The 21004-nt window shown below is 37.0% G+C and overlaps 1 protein-coding gene across 1 annotated transcript in view; it reads left to right on the forward strand.

Moving 5' to 3' along the window:
* Positions 1–21004, forward strand: part of COL19A1 (collagen type XIX alpha 1 chain) — a 179789-nt gene that overhangs the window by 25988 nt on the left and 132797 nt on the right. The window contains exons 5-10 of the mRNA XM_026051330.1: positions 3172–3295; positions 3645–3920; positions 6000–6080; positions 8068–8193; positions 8833–8895; positions 17964–18017. Of these exons, the coding sequence (XP_025907115.1) occupies positions 3172–3295; positions 3645–3920; positions 6000–6080; positions 8068–8193; positions 8833–8895; positions 17964–18017 (724 nt within the window). The remainder of the gene's footprint in view (positions 1–3171; positions 3296–3644; positions 3921–5999; positions 6081–8067; positions 8194–8832; positions 8896–17963; positions 18018–21004) is intronic.

Here is a 21004-nt window from a genome sequence, read left to right on the forward strand (position 1 = left end):
TCTAAAAATATTTGACTTGCTACCTGGCTCCACATAATGTGTCAGAATATCACTTGCTTTTAGGTGGTATTATCCACCTAACACCCACTATTTAAAAGGTATGAATTTCAGGAAAAGAAAATGCTATTAAAAGCCATCAACTCTAGAGTCTCTGGTAATCATTAAACAGACACTATTTCTATATTGAAATTGGATTATGCTATTGACCTTCTTGTTTGAAGCTTCTGCATCCCATATTATTCATTTTCAGAGAGCGAGATGAATGAAAGCCACAGACACAGAAACTGCAGCAAACAGCAGTAGCTTGCAAAGGGATAACAGGGAAATTTTCATGCAGGAAGTAATGTTTGCGATACAGTGTCAGGGTTGCCCAGTTCGAACTAGCCGCGTTCCAAAAGACATTCGATGGAGCAGAATGGAGGAAACTTTAGAGCCCCAAGTAGTAGGGAAAACAAACAAACCAAAAAACCCCTCCCTCTTTTTTTTTCCCTGACATAAGTAAAAATTATATTTCTATATAACTAAAGATGAGTTTATAGTTACATACTGATGTGCTACAAAGATTTTATCAAAAAGAAGAGAGAAAAAAAAAAAAGGGAAAGGAGAAAAGCATCAGCTGACAAGACCAAAGCTCTGCTACCCTCTTTGAAGTCAATGCACTTCAATTAATTTGGAATTGCAGGAAAGACCCCCTTGTAAAGAGGCCTGCTGTAATCCTGCTAAAAAGCAGCTCTGTGGAATAACTCCTACTGAAATCCTGTGTGTAGAAATCATTTCTTTGGCCTATGTCCAAGAGCTGATTCCTGTTTTATCACAGAACTGAACTGGCTGCTCTCCCATGTCCTTAGTGGACCTGTATGCTCTATTACAGTTACAGGTATTTCAGTGTCAAAAGGCAATGCAGAAGTAAATGGGCTTTGCAGAACTTGGATCCAGATACCATCCTATTTGATATTTTAATTAATGAGGGACTAAAGAATATGTTTATAAAGAATGCATTTATACAGAAAATACCTTCATCAAAYACCAGCAATATGCAAGTGCAGAACTGTAAACTATCTGGAGGTAGGACTAGCTGTATAGATTACAGAACCTCACACAAGCAAAGGCATTTCACTTCAAGTTTATGACTGTAACCCATGTAGTGTATCTGGAAGCATCCAAGTAGCTGTCCAAGGCGAATTAAATTTCCTTGACTTTCATAGCTGAAGACAAGTGGGAATTTACATTAATGGGAGAAGGCTAGACTAAAAGAGTAGATGAGAAATAATCCAAAACCTTTATGAAATGAAAGGAGGGGAAGTGTGACTGAAACGATGCATCTGCAAAACAACTTGAAGAACTTTCTGGACCTCTTACATATTCTAATAATAAGTTCAACACATTTTTGTTGTCTCCTATTACTTTAATCCTTTCTGAAACTTGAAGCGCTATCTAAACAAATAATATTATTTTCCTTTTAAAATTTTGAATGTTTCTCTAAGAATCTTTTCTAAAATGTTTTGGCTGTGTTAGTGCACATCATATAAAAGTTTGTTTCTTAACTGTTCTACTAAACCAGTTGGAAATAGGACAAGAGTTGAGATGCAGACAAGCAKTATGAGAAAGGAGAGAAGTCCCCCCTAGTTTCTTACTTTCAGGATGTTAGAGGAAACTATCTTGGAAGCAATGAGAAAAGTGCACATGGTTAAATTATGGTTATTTCCTGAAGACCATACATTGGTTTACACGGCTGCCCCCTTGCTCAGGATGCAGTTCTCCCCTTTCACTTAAAGAGCTCCTTGCTGGCTGAAGATGGACTTGTTGTCCAGTAAAACCCCCCAGCACCTTTCTTGTGGAGCTGCTTTTTGAGCAGGCTTGAGCTGCTTTTTCCTGTTGTCCATGTCATCAGGGATGTTAACAGTACTGACCCTAATTTTAACTTGTGAGGAGTACCCTGCCTACCCACCTGGGTACTGAGGAGTACCCCCACCTACAGCTTTCTGGGCTTTGAACTCTTGAGCACTACCGTTGAGCTTAGCCCTCCAGCTAGTTTTCTAAACATCCTGTAGTCCAGCCCTTGATTCCCATCTTGACTGCAAGGATGCTTTAGGGAACAGAGTTGAAGGCCTTGCTTATATGAAGTTGAATGGCAGCTACTGCTCTCTATTTGTCCATAGAGCTAGTCACCTCATCACGGAAGGCAATCGGTTGGTTAAGTCCTGCTAGCTGTTCCCAGTCACCTTCTTATTCACATTCTGCCTGGAAATGGCTTCAGCAGGATTTGCGAATTGCTGTTCCCAAGGATGGAGGTGAGGCCTCTAGTTCTGTAAATATTCCTGCTTACCCATTTAAAGATACTATTGTAGCCTTTTCAGTCTTCAGGAGCCTTTCATGCACTTTCCAGCCTTTCACAGATGATAAYGACCATAAAGTGGCATCAACCAGCTTCTCTATGCGAATAATAATATTCATAGCATAGCTACTCCAGTACAGGGCCCAACATAAAAAGTAAAGCAACTTGTCTTCTACTCTCCTCTTTCTCCTCCTCTTCCGAGCAATGCAGAGGTGACTCTCCATGGAGTTCAGGATAATCTGCCACAGCTGGCTTGCTGGCAGCRCTCTCAACCCTGTGCACTGGGGGATAGCTCTTTTGGAGTCTGTCTCTGATGTGCTGTCTTTTCTATTCCCTTCCACCATCCTTGCATCCTCATCGTTTTACTTGTCAGCCAGGAAGCTTCTCTGAGCTGTTTCTGCTCATTACAGAAAATTCATCTTTATGTGTTCTCTTGTAAGATGGAATTGTAAGAGAGGGTGTTTCTTTGATGATTCAAAGCAGTAAATTGAGGAAAGCAGTGTTTCAAGTATACTTATCTATGACATTCATTTTGCAGTAGTTCTTTAAGATTCCTATTGATAGTAATTAAGTATTAAAAATTAAAATGCAAAAAATCTTAGTGAAGTTTTTATCCTTCACTGTTTATTCTTGCAGATAGATTGTGCTTTTCAGATAGAATTGTATTTTTCAGTTAGAAGAAGTGACAAGAGACACTTTTGAGCACTGAAGCTAGTGAATTTGTATGAGAATGAATATTTGTTTCCTTGTATTCAMCTTATTTCTGTCCCCATCTTTTAAACATTGTTTATGTCTGTATAAGAATAAAGAAAACTCTCTTYTCCTCCCTTCTGTAGGCAAGTATTTCCGAAGGGTCTTCCTGAAGAATATTCTCTAATAGCAACGTTCCGTGTACGACGAAGCACCAAGAAAGAGCGGTGGTATATATGGCAAATTCTAAATCAGTATGACACGCCTGAGGTTAGAGGCTTATTTGATTTTTTTTCTTTTAATTTTTTTATAGTAATAATACAAATATAGAGAGTTTCATCAGTGGATCTAGCTGCAGTTTACACAGAATAGACTGCTCTGAAGTAGCTGTTGTAGGGATTACAGAAATTAAACTATATTGACTAATACAACGTGCTAGAAGAGAAAGCGTATTATGGTTACAGCTGATGAGTATTTAAAAAGTTACCTAAAAGAATGCTTTGCAATTCTTACCCAATCTATGCAGTAAAATTATTTTTATTATATCTGGTTTTATATATATTTCATTCATCTATTCTATCTTGTAAATAACCACATTTTTGTTTTATTTTGCTTTCAGATCTCTGTCCTTATAGATGGTGCAAAAAAAGTTGTGGAGTACATGACTAAATCTGCTCAGGGAAATATACTGCACTAYACTTTTAAGAGTCGAGAAATCTATCCATTGTTTGATCGGCAGTGGCATAAACTTGGTATTAGCGTGCAGCCCGGGATCATTTCCCTCTATTTGGATTGTAATTTAATTGAGAGAAAGCAGACTGATGAAAAATTCACCATTGACTTTCAGGGAAGGACTCTGATTGCATCTCGGGCTGCAGATGATAAACCAGTAGATGTGAGTAGTATAAAGACAAAATTGTATGACTTGGAAATCACATTTTACTGACATTGTTGTAAGGAATTTTGGAGATGAAGTTCATAACTAGTTATTAATTCTGAATGTCTATTCTTAATGTGCTATCCTTAGTTTCTTGGTTTCTTGTTTTTTTTTTTCTCTTTTTCTCCTCCGAGCGATATTCATTGTAGTAGTATCTGTACTATCTGTTAAGGTAAGCCCACCCTTACCAAAGGACTGCAAAAACTCAGGTCCTGGTCTCAGGAATCTTTATTCTAAATTGTTCGCTTTGGAGTGACAGACATAGTTCTTGTARATTCTTAATACATTTAAATATAACTTCTTGTGTTAATCTTTCAATTTTTTGAGATTTGAATACATGAATGACAAACGCAAATTTCTATCTGTCGTCTTGCACCAATTTGTTTCTCTCTGCTAAAGGAGAGAAAAAAAAAAAAAAAAAAAAAAAAAAAAAAAAAAAAAAAAAAAAAAAGTATCAGCTATTTATAAAGGTGGCATTGGAAGCCAGGGCGGTTCAGCCACGCCGAAACAGGGACCTCTTGTCTGTACTTGTGGCTTCCCGCTCCAGCTGAGAGGCATTGGGAGATGGCTGGAAGTGAGTTCCCTGCAGCTTCTCATACAAGTAACAGAGCAAGATGTGCTCTTCTTCCATAATGAAATGCAAATGCAAGGTAGACTAAGTTGTAATGCAGCATTCCTAAAAAACAACAACAAAAAATCTGTTGTCTCAGCCACAGCAAAAATGATGCTTTTGGTATTCTGGGCTATATTCTATTCCAGAAGCATTCTCTTATGTTTCCTTGTATAAAGAGCTCAGAGCAATGAAAGTTGCGGGAAATGTCATTTTGTTTTAAATATACTGATATCAAGTTACCAGTTTTAAAGCCTCTAGCTCAATGTATATTGTGACCATGTGAAAGTTTCAACTGTATTCTGTTCACTGCACAGTTTAAGATTAAAATAGCTTATTATAATCACAAGGCAGCATTGTAAGAGGGATCAGTCCTGTAGGGTGCTTATGCACTTTGGCCTCAACTCATCCAAATTATTAACCTAGTCATTGACTTCATGGAGCCAAGTTCATATTTCATTTTACTCTGTAGGATTGAGATTATGTTTAAAATGTGTGTATCATTAATTATTACCAAGCTACATATAGGATAAGGAGCAGATCCTTTTTGCCTTGTGTTGATTATATGACTCCGAATGGATAACTCTTGAGTGGATSTTGCCAGTCAAGAATTCCCCATTTGGCGGATAACAATATTGGCATAAAACTGGTGAAGGAAGCAGAGCAGATCCTTTACCACCACTCATTCTCCTCAATACCCAGCGCAAGGGAGAAAAATATGTGGAAGGAATACAAAACAGATGCAAAAAGAAGCATATTTTAGCAAAGCTGTTGTTTGAAACGAGGCCTCTACACATTAGTGTGAGTGACTGAAGTCAGTGAGGTTCCTTAACTGGCTTTTGTAAGGGCAAATTAGCTACTTAAAATTAGGTGTTGTTCCTCTCCACTAAACCACCCCAAAATCCCTAAAATAAAATTCTTATATACAAAATTTGTGATWTTTGCTATCCAGGTGCTGTCCAGATAGTGGCAAAGAAGTGTAAATGTTCAGGGAAAGGTCTGTCCAGAGTGAAAAGCAGTAAATGTGAAACAGAGTTTATCAAATCTGTACTCCACAGCTCATTGCAGCTCACTGAGTTCACTTCCAAAAAGACGATTTGCAGAGAATGCAGAATGTGGCACCTATGGAGTACACCGAGCAAGAGCAGTGCAGAGGGTTGCAACTTGCACAAAGATTTAATAAATTCTTACACAAATATAACAAAATGATAAATTTAATTCTGAAATATTTTATCTAATGTCTAAAGCATCTAAAATGGGGTTTACATCAAAAAAACATACTGCAGGATTTGTTCCTGAAGTGAGGAACTGTATAATTGTTAAGTCCTGGATTTTGTCCGTTTTTGCTGCCAAGTTTGGAAAATACATGCCAAAACAGATTATTTTTTACAGCTCATATAAATCTCTTATTTTGTGTTTCTTAATAGATTGAACTCCAACGCATAACAGTTTATTGTAATCCAAAACTTGCAACAGAAGATACATGTTGTGAAATATCTGCAGATCTAGTAAGTTATTTGCTAAAATATAGATGTGAAGGTAAAAGAGATTTTGTTGTTTCTTATTAAAGAACTGTAAATAAGTTGCAAAGGGAACTTTAGATTAATTTCCTGTAATGAATCCTGTTTGCCAGGAGTCATGGTAGACTGCTAGGCACATGGTTGCTTGTCGCTTAAATAAATGGCATAGTGGAACTTGAGTAAAAGTGTCTGTAAACTTAGCACTAGCTGTTAGTATTACTTTTTAAATGCATTTCTTGACATTGGTAAATATCTAACTAGTAATTGAGGAAGTCTCAGATCAGAGAAAATGAAGCTGTAACAATGACCAGAGGATGACTTCAAATAATAGAATAGACTATTTTAATGACAATTATAACTAGAACAGTATTATAGGTGAAAAGCAATTACATGAGAGAGTTTGCATGGCAACGCAGAACAGGAAAGACTGAAAGGGTTGAGACTGTTCTTTATTTCAGTATATGGAGCAATGAATAAGTAATTGGCAAATACTCTTATCTTTATAATGCATATGGTGTGTATATATCGTTTAACATAAAGGATACATTTGGTTGAGTGGAGTCACTTTTTCCCTTTGCTTTGATGGAATGAATCTGTATAAACTGGAAGATACTAGAAACAGAATACAGTTTTGTTGAATTAGGCTCATTTGAAAAAAAAGAAGTAGAAAAAGCATATATTAAAATATTAGTCAGGTAGTAATATCTATAAAAGAAGACTCTTCTGAGATAGTGGAAAGTACCATCACTTATCCTGCAATCAGAACAAACTGTAGTTTTCAAAAGGACTAATTGAGCTTCTCTTGAAAGAAATGGGAAGGAAGGATTCCTGGAAGGATTAAATTGCCCAGAGAAGAGAGGAACAGTTCATTTTGTGTGAACTGGCAACTGATATGTGCTTGGAAGAGTAGGAGAGGGTGGATCTAAATTATCAAAGGAAATTTCAATTTTACGTAGCAATTTCTTGTTCAAATGTATTTCAAAATATATTCCTGATAATAATGCAGACTTCTTTTTCAATATACAGTCTCATGGCTAAGTAAAATGAGTGTTTTTTTCTGTAAATTCCACTTAAAATTGCACAAAAATACAATTATAATTTATAAAGAGATCATGACACAGTGATAAAAACAGTTAAAAATATATGAACATAGAAAGATCAAAAGCGTATTTTATTGATAGCATCTTAAATGTTCATTCAGCTATAGAGATAAAAGCAGTGTTAATTTCATGTAYACTTGTGTTGAAGATGTAAATAGAATAATGGACAACTTGTTTATGACAGCTAGCATTATATTTTGTGGAATTTTTTTCATCACTTTCTTGGTGATTGTAAGAGCTAAATTTTCATTAATTTAAGGAAAGATGTAAACACTTAGATACAAATGCATCTGTACTTAGATACAAATATTTTTTCCACAAAAATGTAAATCTTCTGGGAGTTACCTTGAAAGAGACCTCACAAGAGACCTCATTACACAGAGCTTCTGTAAGTAATCATGGGTACCAGACAGCTGAGTATTGGCTTCAAGGCTTTTTATTTGTTTCTTTCCAAGCTGCATATGCTCAAAACAAAATAAAAAAGAACAACACAGTTCATCGTTTTCCTCCTTTCATCTCCCCCTTCACTCTAACATTTTATACTTCAGAATGGGAAAGGATCGACTCTTTCTTCACATAGCCACTTTCTGGTTTTGTTTCTTGTAGTTTTGGGGTTTCTTCTTCTATTTGGGCTCTCTCAGAGGAAAGACATGGGCCAGTCAGATCAGTTTGGGGCAGAATTGACTTCATTACAGAAAGATCAAATGTCTAGACTTCATTTTACAACAGGTTTTTCTCTGTGAAAAATTACAGTGACTTACTTGTAAAGGCATTTTTATAGTAGCATTAAACATAAAATAAGGTAGAAATAGGATGTGGATTATATTTATCTGTTAAAACTGACTAAAAACCATAATATATTGACTTTATTTCAGTGCCCTCGTGACGACAGGCTATTTGTTACCACTTCTTCCCCAGTGAGTGTTATTGCCAGCAAAATATACGCTCTTCCAGAAACCCAGCAAGAATCTAGAGACAGATGTTTCTGCCTCCCAAATAAAGTATGGGGATTTCTTATTTATTTTTTTTTAATGTATCTTGGTATAAATGTATCTTTTTAATGTATCTTCGTGTTGATTTCCTACAAGGTGTAAAAACGTGTGTATTTTTTCAGTAGATAAATATATGAATAAGAATAAATATAATCATAACAAGTGATGTAATCCAATGCATAAGTATATATCACATATATATCTTATTATATGAAATAATTGCATTAAATAATAAAATAATTACTAAATTAATTATATACATTATATAAAATATCTTATTATATTGAATGTAATAGTTTATTTCCCAATGAAAAAAGAAAACATTATATATTATTTTAAAAGTTAGTGTTGCAAAGAGCTATATGGTTGCATGGTTTGAACACATGAAAGAAAAAGATCAATTATAAAAATTAAAATTATTCTAATCACCTTATATTTAATGTAAGAGATTTTATTTGAGAGAATGATTTTCTGCATTTTTTTTTAAATCCTTCTCTTGATGTTTTTGTGCCCTGTTTATTCTGACTTATTTGTGTCATTGGACTTTTCTGATCTGGACTAGGAAAAACAAATCTTTAACATGTTTTGGATCCTCTGCTGTTCTGATTTCTCTCTCTCTCTCTTTTTTGTTTTTTTTTTTTTTAACAGGGAGAAGCAGGATTACCAGGAGCAGCTGGTTTGCCAGGCCAGAAAGGAGTTAAAGGTGAAAAGGTAAAAAAAAAAATTACCAATTACATTGTCTCTCTCAAATCTTGTGCGCAGGTTAACACTCTTGTTGGTCAGTCTGTGGTTCTGTGTGTGTTGCCCTCCTGCTGGGCAGCTCGGAGCTGCCGCTATGTGGGGCCCACTCATGAGTTCCATGAATTACTATATACCTCCCTACGCACATCCAACACTGCTGGCACATCCTGTTTGTTGTCTTGCTCTCCCCACCCCAACAGCCCCCCCCTGCCCTCGTATGCCGTCTTCTGAAAAAAAAAAAAAAAAAAAGGAAAAATGTCACATCTAACAAGTTTTTTCAGTACTGTATTTGTATCTGTGTGTACACTGCTAATGATGAGAATCCTGTGCTGTGACTCTATCCTTAAAAGTCAGAGGTGGGCTACTAGAAAACTGCTTAATGTGAACCTTCCATAGACTTGACCAGGACTTGCTAGGTTTTCATTTGCTTGTTTTCAGTATGAAGGAAAAAAATATTGCAATAGGRCTTTTTCAACATTCAGTAACTTCCATTTAAGAAATGTCATTTTATAGGTACCACCAGAGAATTCAAAACAGAAGAGACTTGTAGACTTRCACTTCTGTCTCTTACTGAAATAAGACTTACCTCTTTTTGTGCAGCATTAATTCTTGAAGGACTTCCAAGATTAGAATTGCACTATTCAATTTTACCCCCATAGATGATTTCTGTAGCCCAACCTTTCAGGCTGTGCTATCTCTTGACATACCAATTCAACAGAAAAGTGCATCTCTTGAGTCAYAGTAATGATGTGGTTGCAGAAATGGCCCCCTTTTTGACCTTTGGAAGCAAATGAATAGTACCTAYCACAGTGGAGGCAATGCCATGCTCTTTGAGGAATGTGTACCATTTTCTTATTTTCTTTCTGCACTTGTGTAAGGTTTCAGGAACACTTGCCCTCAGCAATGGCCTTGTTTTATCAATAGTTATAAGGAGACAAGCAATAATACTGCAACCATTCCAAATATATAGGATATATAGCTTACTGCCGTCTTATACAAAGGAAAGGAACAGGCTGTGGATAGATCACAGAATATTCAAGGTTGGAAGGGACCTCTAGAGGTCATCTACTCCMTCTACTTCCTGCTCAAGCAGGCACACCTAGAGCATGTGGCACAGGGTGGCATCCAGGCGGGTTTTGAAGACCACTGGAGAAGATGTTTCAGAGTATGCTATATAAGAAATAGGCTGCATCTTGATGATGACCAGGCTAGTGAGGGTTTCAGTCTCAAAGCAAAGGGAATTTCTCTGATTTGCCCGGTGGTTCTTCATTCTTAACCTTGCTTGTGCTCAGCTTGTTTTATTCTTTTCTTTTGCTTCTAAATCATATTATTAGCATCCAACTAAGTATATTAAAAAGTCCAAGGGAAAGTAAATTACTTGTTTTCTTTTTTTTTTAACATCTTTCTTGGAAAATTCTGTGTTTGTGAGATGATTCCAGTCTGTTGTTTGTCATGACAATTCTCATCCCCCCATCTCGTATTTTTCTCGTACCAATTGCTACGTTGTTTAAATGTATGACTGAATTTACCTCTGAATTACCTCCGAATTTACTTTTGAATTACTGAATTTGATCGTTGTGGGATTGAGTAGGAACGATGTACACAGATTAGTATTAGCATCTATTTCAGTCCCCAAGCTTGCTACTCTCTTACAGTCTAACGTAGTTGTTCCTAAGATCAGACTGTGTCTTGTCTGCTGTGGTGTATCTAAACTATAAGCAGAACAAAGCATGACTGCTGTTTCCATTTCATTCCTCTGCACTTGGCAAAGTTCATCTACATACCTCTGAATGGGGTCTGTGCCAGAGGCTGGGATGTATCGTGGGCCCAAATTTTGCCATGTTTTCACAAGAACAGGCTTTCATGTAAATATTGATGTATCTCTGGCAAACCATCTCTCTAAAATGTACAAGAGCACTGCTGATCAAAATTAATCCATTTGTGTTGGTGACCTCCTGGTTTGTATACGCCACCTTCCATTATACATTCTTTATGGCGTCCTGAGGACGTTTCTTCAGTTACTAGTCAAAATATCTATGGGCTTTGAGAAGGTTCAAGGGTAGAGGAGCTGCTTCATTTCAAATCTGCCTTGCTTCAAGTCTGTCTCACTGTTCAGTTTGATACCATATGCCCCTTTTTGTATAGGAAAAAATTGCCTCAAGGACAGTAGTCCCTGCCCCTTTAATTTCCCATGCAAATTGGGATTTGGTAGTGTTTGCCCTGTGGGATGTCTGCTGGAAGATTCCATAGCTATGGGTGTAATGGGACAATCTACTATTCTTTAACACCTGAGTAATTAAGACTTAAAAAGTTGCCAGTAACTGCTTTGTTTGATATCTGTTGGTTTCAACTCTTGGCATCCACATTTTAGGCTATCTGATAGCTTTTATTTCCTATTAGATGGAACCCAAGAGGTAGCAGAAGTGAGGTTTAGAATTTAGGTTATCCCTAAAACATATTCTGTGTGACCTTCACTATAACGTTCTTCTTGGGCAAGTAATGGAGCTGACTATTTCTCAAGTTCTAGTGAACAGTCATCAGATGGAACCCTCATGTGACTTAATATATTTTGATATGTTCTCAAGGGCTACGGTTCCACATTCTGCATAGTCAGCAAAATAGAGAGACATCAGCCCCAGAGTAAATACATTTTTTGTAATTCAGCAGTCTATTTTGATCAGAATATGAACGTCCTGTTTTATTCTCAATATGTAGATGTACTTCAGAAAGAGAATATGGATMACAGTAATTTGAATCATTACATGTTTATTGAATATAAAAACTACTTTCCTATATCACAGAGGCTATGAAAGTAATTGCATGATATCTTTTTATTTCCATTTACTTTAGGTAAACCTGAAGCTGACAGAAGGTTTTAAACTGACACTGAAAGAGAATTAAAATTTTAGTATAGTAATAACCCACTCTAAGCTATGTTAATAGATCATTGGTTAATGCTTTAAATATGAGAGGAAGCAAGAAAGCCAGAGGCAGAGTGTTTTCAGACACTGAAGTGCCTATTGATGCAGACCCTAGAGAACTACTTTGCTATTAGAGCATGCTTTGTTCATTTTTATTTTAATTAAAGAAATAGCCTTTTCAAAGGCTATTTTAGGACTGGTAGAAATAAGTTTATGCAATATATTGCCGCGCAAGGAAAATATTTATAGTACAGTGATAAAAGACCTTAGAGAGTAAAGAATGTGTCTGACTGCCCTTTCCACCTGTTTTCCTTGCTAGTCTTCACAACACCTCCATGTTTCCTTTGCTATCATGTTCACCATTCCAGTATTCTTCAGAATCCCAAGAAAGGCAATTTGTGCCTCTCTTGGTGCAGCAGGTTACAGAGTTGTGGCACCCTGAGGTCCTTGCTAGTATGTGTATGATGTCCATGGTGGGACTTTCTTCTCAGACTTGGGTCCTCTAGGGTTTCTCTTGCTACCCCTCCCCATCTCAGGCTGTCTCCATATTGGGGGATTGCTAGGGGCAATGGGACCCAATATTTAAAGGACCCTGCTTTGACCTACAGAACTCCATGGGGAATATTTTCCTCCTCTCAAATTCCTCCTAGACTTTGCTCTTGAGATTATATATTAGTGTGTCATGCTTAATTCAGTTCTATATCACAATGTAAATATATTTTAAATTATTTTGTCTCCTAAATTGCAAATATAGACATTTAAATAGATTTTTGTTAACTTAAACGGTAGTCACTTGTCATCCTCTCTAGTAGAATATTTTGCTTTGTATTATTCTTGCTGTATGTGATTCTGCAATTATAACGTATGATAAAGGAAATAGGTTCTATATTTTTTGATTGCTACCARTATGTAGTTTCTAGTTCTACAGCCAGTGCATTGAATATGTAAATGGCACAGAAATGCAAAGGTTAATTGCTTTTGAAACACTCTGAATCAGTGCAACAAAGTGCTCTCAAGTGTAATATTGCAAGTGATGTCAGATGTGCAAAATTGTTTCCACTTCAGATGGAAGGCGGTTTGACAGATTTGACTATCATTTGAAGAAGCATTTGCTGCCTGTGCTCTCTTTAAGAATTTGGCTCAGCTTATGAAAAGTATGAGGGAAAATTGACAGCGACCTTTTCTTTTGATGTCAGCCTACTGAATTTCTATGGGGTCCACTTATAACCAAAATAAACCGTGTCAAAAATGTGGTGGCTATCCCATTGTTTGCAAGATGTCATGCTCTGGAAACTGTGCAGTGGCCTCAATGTGTTATTCAATAGATATCTTGGCCACTGTTGAAATTAATTTTGTTGTTACCCACAATAGAAAATCCTAACAGTAGAATTAAAGCTTATGGTCCTATTTTAGAAGGTTATTATACTGAGTAGGTCTCATAACCTGTAACACCAAGACTAGCTATGGATGTATTTCCCTGTGGCTAGCTTACAGTTCTGGCARGGTGTGTGAAATTAGTCTTGTGTGGGGAAGTCAAATTACTCTTTTGTATGAGCCTGAGGTAGATATCGGGGCCCAGAATATCTTCTCCCTATTCTCTCTCCCCATTTCCAGCAGAATTATGAGGCATGACAGGCTTCCTTTGGTCCATTTCCAGAAGTGGTAAAGGGGATTTAGAGTTCTCACCCCTTTTCTTTTTTTTYTTTTTYTTTTTTTTTTTTTTACCAGAGCGGTTTTGAATGACCACAGTGAAATATTTCTATCATGTTTTTAACAGCTTGATCCTCTTCTTTAAGTTTGAGGTAATTTATAACCCTGAGAAGGAAAGTTTCATCTCTGAAGCTCGTTCACATGATTCGACTTTTCCTGGTGGCTGTCCTGTGTCTCAAAAACACTAACAACTTCTCACTGCTTCTCTCTGGCAGGAGAAGGTAGTTGTTTCTTGTAATCTTCTAAGGTGATGTGAAACATTCTTCTCTGGATTGCTGGTTGCTGCTGGTTAGCTATTTTCTTCATTTTTTGTCTCTAGAAATTGTTAGTTAGGTTRTGTTCTTTTCTAGGTACAGAGTGTCTTCCAATGGTTAGGAGAGTCATACAGGCATAGAAGACTAGGATTATTTMATCTCTGTCCGGAAGGACTGGATAATATGGGGAACCAGACCTCTGTATCATATTAATTAAATTCTGATTATTATGGACTTCCTTGAGGTCAATAACCCTGTTTCTTCCTCTCATCTCTGCACTGTAGGCATCCTGAATGTAAAAAAGAGAAAGTGATACTTGTTCCCTTCTGTAAAGCACTTTGAGATCTGCAGAAGCAAAGGAAAATACCAAATAATCACAAAAAAAGAMAATGAAAAATGATTTTCCCATTGGTTTTTCCTTTTATCCTGTCAGGCTGTCTATATGAATGTGCAGTAATACTATTATAGGTTATACAACGTGTTATGTATAATAATTAGAAAAAAAAAACATGAAAAAATAGTACTTTTCTGCTGTGGCTATTAAAATTAGAATTATGAGAGAGAGGCATATCCTATGGAAAATAACTGTTTTCAGGTCTTCAAAAAGGGAATCCATTTACAGTTATGAAAAAAAAAAAAAAAAAAACAGTGTAATATGCCCTGGCTAGCAAGTTAGTAAGTCATGTATTCTAAAGACTTCCTGACACATGTAGTAGGCTGTATAATTTTAGAGTATATAGTATGTAAAAGTACACTGATGAATGTAGCAGAGTGGTCTGGTGTATTAAAATAGTTGACAGTGGCATAAGGGAACAGAGTGTGCATAGATATAGCAGTCATTCTGTTGGTGATTAGATAAGGTAACTTGGGGCCATTCCTGCGTCATCTCTCACACTACCAGAGGGTTTATGACATTCACATGCACATAAAATTTTACAGAGGGTTTATGACATTCACATGCACATAAAATTTTATTCCACTTTTGAGATAGGACTGACTTAGCCTACCTATATTAAGGATCATTCCAATATTTGAAAAGTGTAGGACATACAAAGTATCCCTCATATTCCTCCTAATCATTATTATTTCTTGTCAGTGGATTAAAATTTTGGGGTGGAGAGTTGCTTGTTTTGATCAATTTGCTTGGCTCATATGTTATAAACCAAGACACTTTCAGCCAGACTGTGCAGATGCAGCTACTTGTGATGATTTCTGTGAATGAAATTGAAATTGATGGCAAGGAATGATGGATAAGATTTATGGAGAAGCAACAACAGTATTATGAGAATGACAGCATATTTCAAAGTTCAGGTGACAGTCATCAGCATATACCATTCTGCTGTTAGAAAAAGGTAACAAGGATTATTGACCCTAGCACTTGATATTTTATTCTTTTCCCTGAGGCTAGAGACAAAAAGCAATTTTAAACTCCCTAAGCCTCACCCTGAAGTTCAGTCCAGAGCAGAGTATAAGGCGACAGGCTGGAGAGTTGGGCAGAGGGGAATCTCATGAGGTTCAACAAGGACAAGTGCAGAGTCTTGCACCTGGGGTGGAATAACCCCAGGTGCAAGCCAGTACAAGTGCAACCCAGTACAGATTATGGGTTGACCTGCTGGAAAGCAATTCCCCAAAGAGGGGTCTGGGAGTCCCGTTTGACAGCTAGTGAACCATAAATCAGCAATGGCCCTTGTGGCAAAGAAGGTCAATGGGATCCTGTCTGCATCAGGAGGATGTTGCCAGCAGGTCGAGCAAGGTGATCCTGCACCTGTCCTCAGCTCTGGTGAGGCCRCACCTGGAGTATTGGGGGCAGTTCTGGGCTCTCCAGTATAAAAGGGACGTGGAGCTTCTAGAGGGGATCCAGTACAGAGGAACAAAGATGATCAAGGGACTGAGAGGAGATCTGATCAATATGTATAAGTACCTGAGGAGAGAATGTAGAGAGGAAGGGGCCAAACTTTTCTCAGTGGTGGCCAGTGACAGGACAAGRGGWAATGAGTACAAACTGAAACACAAGAAGTTCTATCTGCATATGAAGAAGAACTTTCCTGTGAGGGTGSCARAGCCCTGGAACAGGCTGCCCAGGGAGGCTGTGGAGTCTCCTTCTCTGGAGATCTTCCAAACCCGCCTGGATGCCACTTTGTGCCCTGTGCTCTGGGTGTCCCTGCTGGAGCAGGGGGCTGGACTGGATGAKCTCTAGAGGTCCCTTCCAACCTCCCCCATTCTGTGATTCTGAGAGAGATGAGCACTTCACAGGRTAGTTTCTGCAGGCAGCAAGGTGAGTCTGCACCTGCTGAGAGGTAGCCTAAAGGCAGCACTGAGGAATATGTTATAAATCCTTCCTTTTATCCATACATGAAATATTTTATAATGGACCCTCTGGGATTTTGCGTATACTGTTGTTAGATACTACTTTAGGGCCTCCTTGCCAATCTTATTTCTCCTTTAAAAAAAAAAATAAATTTAATAACTTCATTTTGGAGCAGAAATATTATATTTACACTGACAAGAAAAGATACTTATGGTATTCTGTCTATGAAGTTCTTTTGAGTGAGGTTTTTTTTTAAAGCTAAAAGCAGTGGTGGTGTTCTTGTTCTAAGGTGCCAAGCTGATATTATTGTACTGTAATTACGTAAATTAAAATTGCTTTAAGCCTGTGAAGAGACCTGATTATAACTTAGGAAATGGTTTTGCACTTTAGTCAGTCGTTATCTCATGTAAAATGCACGAATACTCAACTTAGTAGGATCCATGTCTCCTTACTCTTAAGTAAGAGACCTAGCTGATGAGATGATTCCCATTTGGGAAGATCATTAGAGGGGTTGTTACTTCAGAATGGATTTATTGGCTGTTTGTGGATGGTGCCAAATGCTAAGATGTTCCTGCATATGCTGAGGATCAGAATTGAAAGTTCCCAAGGCTGTCCTGTTTTAAAAATGGAACTCTTATTTAGTGAGGTTTAGATGACTAATTTCTGAGCAGAGTTTTCCAGGTCTGTGTCTTGGGATTTGGGCATTAAAGACAGGTGTACATCCTATTTTAAAATTCAATTATTTATTGTTTAATTGTAACTCCTGTGCTTATGTAGGCAACATTTTCTACTGAAAAAGAATTTGATAGCTAAATCTTTTCAAACCAATGAGATCCTTATCATAAAGAACTGGATTACTGTGAAAAAGATTGTACATTTTCTGTTTGCCAGAGAATTTTCTCCCATTGCTACCAGTGTGCAAACTTTTTTTACTGAATGAATATAATTGATTTCAATGCCTTAATTATCTTCTTCTGGTATCCTCTGTTTTTTTTTCCTTCTTTGCTTCTTTCCTTTCTTTTAAGCTTTGTAGCTCTTGTACTTGACATTATTAAACAGTATTTATGTTTGGTGGTTTCTTCAATTATTTTTAAGTCTCAGTCTGATTTGTAGCTGCTGGAAAGCTGCGTATATCTCCTGATAAATCAGTGATATGTCTCTTAAAACTAAAATTTTCTCACAGACTGATTCCAGTTTGGAGTTTGGTTTCTTTCTGGGGGCAGGAAGAGGAAGGAGTGAGTTTAAGCAATGCARTTTCAAAGTATCATGTGCCTGCGGCTGTTAGACTAAAGGAGTCTTTTTATTGAACCTCCTTCGTGAGGAACACACAATCCCTGAATGTATCTGCTTGATTTAGCCTTACCATCCCAATGGATTCCCTTAAAATCTGCAGAACTACTTTATAAGGAAATGTATATGTGCAAAGATTTGTCAGATGAGGACATAAATTGACATTATAAATGTTTTAAAATGTATTTATTTTGCATGGTTTGGGTGTTACATATATGGAACCCTATCCTGTGCGCCACTCATATCCGTTTGCATGATAAACAAATTTGCAGAGGTTAGAAAATATTTTTTCTTATGAATCACATCTCTCTAGAGATTAAATAGGACAATCCTTCCCTGCTCAAGCAGAGTCACCTAGAACATATTACCCAGGACCGTGTCTAGTTGACTTTTGAATATCTCCAACAATCTTTGGGCAACTTATTCCAATGTTCAGAACAAGTACAAGTTTTTATTTATATTTAGATGGAATCAGATATGAATGATCTGTGATCTGAGCAGTAGTTAACAGCATCAGAAGTTTTAGAACTTGTAACTAAATAATTTATTTTATAGGGTGAAGTGGGTGCCAAAGGACAGGCTGGTGTTGCTGGTCTTCCTGGAGAAAAGGTATATTCATGTATATTGATCTGTAATCTGAGTCACTTAGAAATGTTCACTATGTCAGTAATTCATCTTTAGTTATGAAAGGACGTGCCTGACTAGAACATTCGTATCGTTAACAGTGTAGCCTGTTCCCTTACGTGAGGTGCTGCAGGATACTGGAAGAGCTGCTTGGAGCAGTATTGTTCTCCACAGCTCTACACATGGATTTTCCACAASGGGAGGTTGTGCAGAACCAAAGGAAGTCAATCCAATGGGCAGAGCAAGAGAGAGATGTTCTCTGGCACCCTACATACATGTATATGCATAGAATAAGTGGATGCATAAATGAATAAGACTTTTCAGTTACACATGTTAGTGCACTGAACAGGTTTTTGTAGTGGTATCTTTAATACCACAAAATAATTCCTCAGTTCTGTCAATGTGTGCTCTTTCTCATAATGGACTTTCAACTCCAGTTCTTTCAGTATCAGAAACAAATGTTCCTTTTGAAGGTGACTGTTGCTGTGAGAGGTTCACAATTCCTGTATCAAACATTATTGGTTGAAATACCACATTAAATGTATGTGACAGTTCAATAATGCTAGTGAGTTTAATTTATTTAGTAGTTATCCAGATTTCTAACCACAAAAACAAATAGAATTTCACCATAACTGTAAAGTTTAAAAGCTCTAATTAACAGGATGTGAAATTACAAGGCTATCTTTCATTTTTATGTACTATTTCTTACTCTAACTACTTTTTTCTTAGTAATAGGAGCTAGATACATAACAACACAAAAAGGATAGAATGATGAGATTTTCTGCTAATGCTAAGTTGCATATGACAGTAAAGTTGAAAATAGGATATGAAGATTTTCAAGGGGTAAGGCAATACTGAATGAATGCATGAGGTGTATAAGGGGTAAGGCAATACTGAATGAATGCATGAGGTGTATAAAACTGAGTGTAAGAAATCATAAAGTGATAGAGGGAGATACAATCCAAACATTACATATTCCATATTGCTGTTCATGAAAATGATCTTGGAATTAGAGTTCATTGCTGAGTACTAGTCAGGTAAACAAATGGAATTTAGGAATGACCGGAAAAGAATAGAGAAGAAAGCAAAAATATATTGATGAAGTCACTGTTACTAAAAAACATATTGTGCCATATCTTGAATACGGTATGCAGTTCTGGTTCCCACATCTCAAAGTGGGATATCAAAGTGAGGGTATTGGGAAAAGTTTAAAGGAGGTGCCAGCATTGGGCATCTTCCAGTTAAGAAAGGAGAGTGTGGACTTCAGTCTGGAAGAAGTGCAGCTGGGAGAGGTGTGTTTTGTTCTGTGGCCTGTAAAATCATGAGTAGAAGGCAAAAGTTCAGCAGAGATTGTATTTATTTTTCCCCTCTTTTTCAATGTGAAAACAAGGATGTCAAATCTAACAGAAAGTTCAAAAAGGATAATTGGTCCTCCTTCTGTAACATGATTAAAGTCCTATCATAGGACTTTAATGTGTTGAAAAATGATTATGAAGTTAATGGAATACTAAAAACAGAGAGTGTCAGACGGACAAATAGTCTAGKTTTTTTGGGAATTTCTTGAGCCCCAAGTTGCTGAAGACTAGGGAAACACACTGGAGATGTCTCACTCTGTGGTTGCCTTGTTATTATGTTTTTCCACAGGTATCTGTTGCTGTCACATTTGTAGACATATACTTGACTAGAGAAACCTTTGATATTATCCAGCTGGACAGTTTTTACACTTTTGTATTCCCATGTGAGAGCTAGCAGGAAGAGTCATAACAAAGCACTGCAGATTGAATTAGGTAGCTATAGAATGAAATTAGTGCTGTGTAKTCCCTTGGATCTTTCTGTAGCTCCTCTTGTATTATGTTCTGTAGCCCTTCTCTGGTGTTATCTTTAAAATCATCGTGCAATGTAGCTTTTCCAGGACAAGTTGTTATTAAATTCTGCATTCTGCACAGTTTCCATGGTTAACGTTGTTTGGGGTTTTTTTTTGCTCAGTGCTTTGCAGATTCACTGTCAGCTTAAATCCCAAAGCCACTGTTAGTTTACATAAGGCTCAACAGTCTGGGCATATTTAATACCAAAGCACTGCACTTTTCCTGCACATGATAACTCTCTTTTAAATCTAGACTATATGACTGCCAAATCATTGTTGCAAATTAAAAATGAACTATGTGAAAACTGAAGCTGTCAAAAGCCATTTTAAAAAGCAGCAAACAAAAAAGTAGGGTCTAAATACTTTGTGCATGCATAGCCACAGGAATAATTTGAGATGCATACACTCCACCACTGCTGACTTGAGCAGTACTGTGTAATTATTGGCACCCATCTGGAGATAGAATTACTTTGTTTTCATGGGGCTGTGGGTGCTGAAACATGCTCTGTCCCTGAGCTGACGTGCATAATGCAAGAGCTGTATGATTTTAGGTGTGTCTAATTTTTTTTCTTTTTTCTTTTTTTTTTTTCCTGGGATCTTCTGGGTGCTAAAAATGTGCATTGATTCCAAAATAACCGAACAAAGTAATAGAAGAAAAATCCTCTGAGGTTTTGCAGACAAAGGCATCTCGTATGTTTCAGGAAGTTAAGAGGCAGATTGTGGAGTGTTGGGAGAGCATTCTCGGGAACTGCCACTATTTGCTTATCCTCTTTCTACACATTCAGGAGGCATTTTTTGTTAACAGCGATGTGATTCTTATTTGAGTAGTTTGGCTGTTCTCACATTGTTGCGACCTGTACTTTTTGCTTTGTACAGATGTGCTTCTGGGTCCCTGATTAGTAGTAGTCAGGAAAAAGAAATGATACATTAAATATGTATGTAAATGCATTTGCTCCTTGGTAAGCAAAGGAGCTCTTATCTGAAGCTCCCTCAAACTACCCACAGTATTGCTGTGTTGCCATAGTTCTTTTCTTGTGGAAATATTGAGAGAATAAATACATAGCAGATCTTGCTCATGTTGCTTATTTTGTCTAACCTATTTTAGAAG

Source organism: Nothoprocta perdicaria, unplaced genomic scaffold (genome assembly GCF_003342845.1).
Source record: "Nothoprocta perdicaria isolate Ctin4 unplaced genomic scaffold, notPer1 scaffold_74, whole genome shotgun sequence".
NCBI lineage: Eukaryota > Metazoa > Chordata > Aves > Tinamiformes > Tinamidae > Nothoprocta > Nothoprocta perdicaria.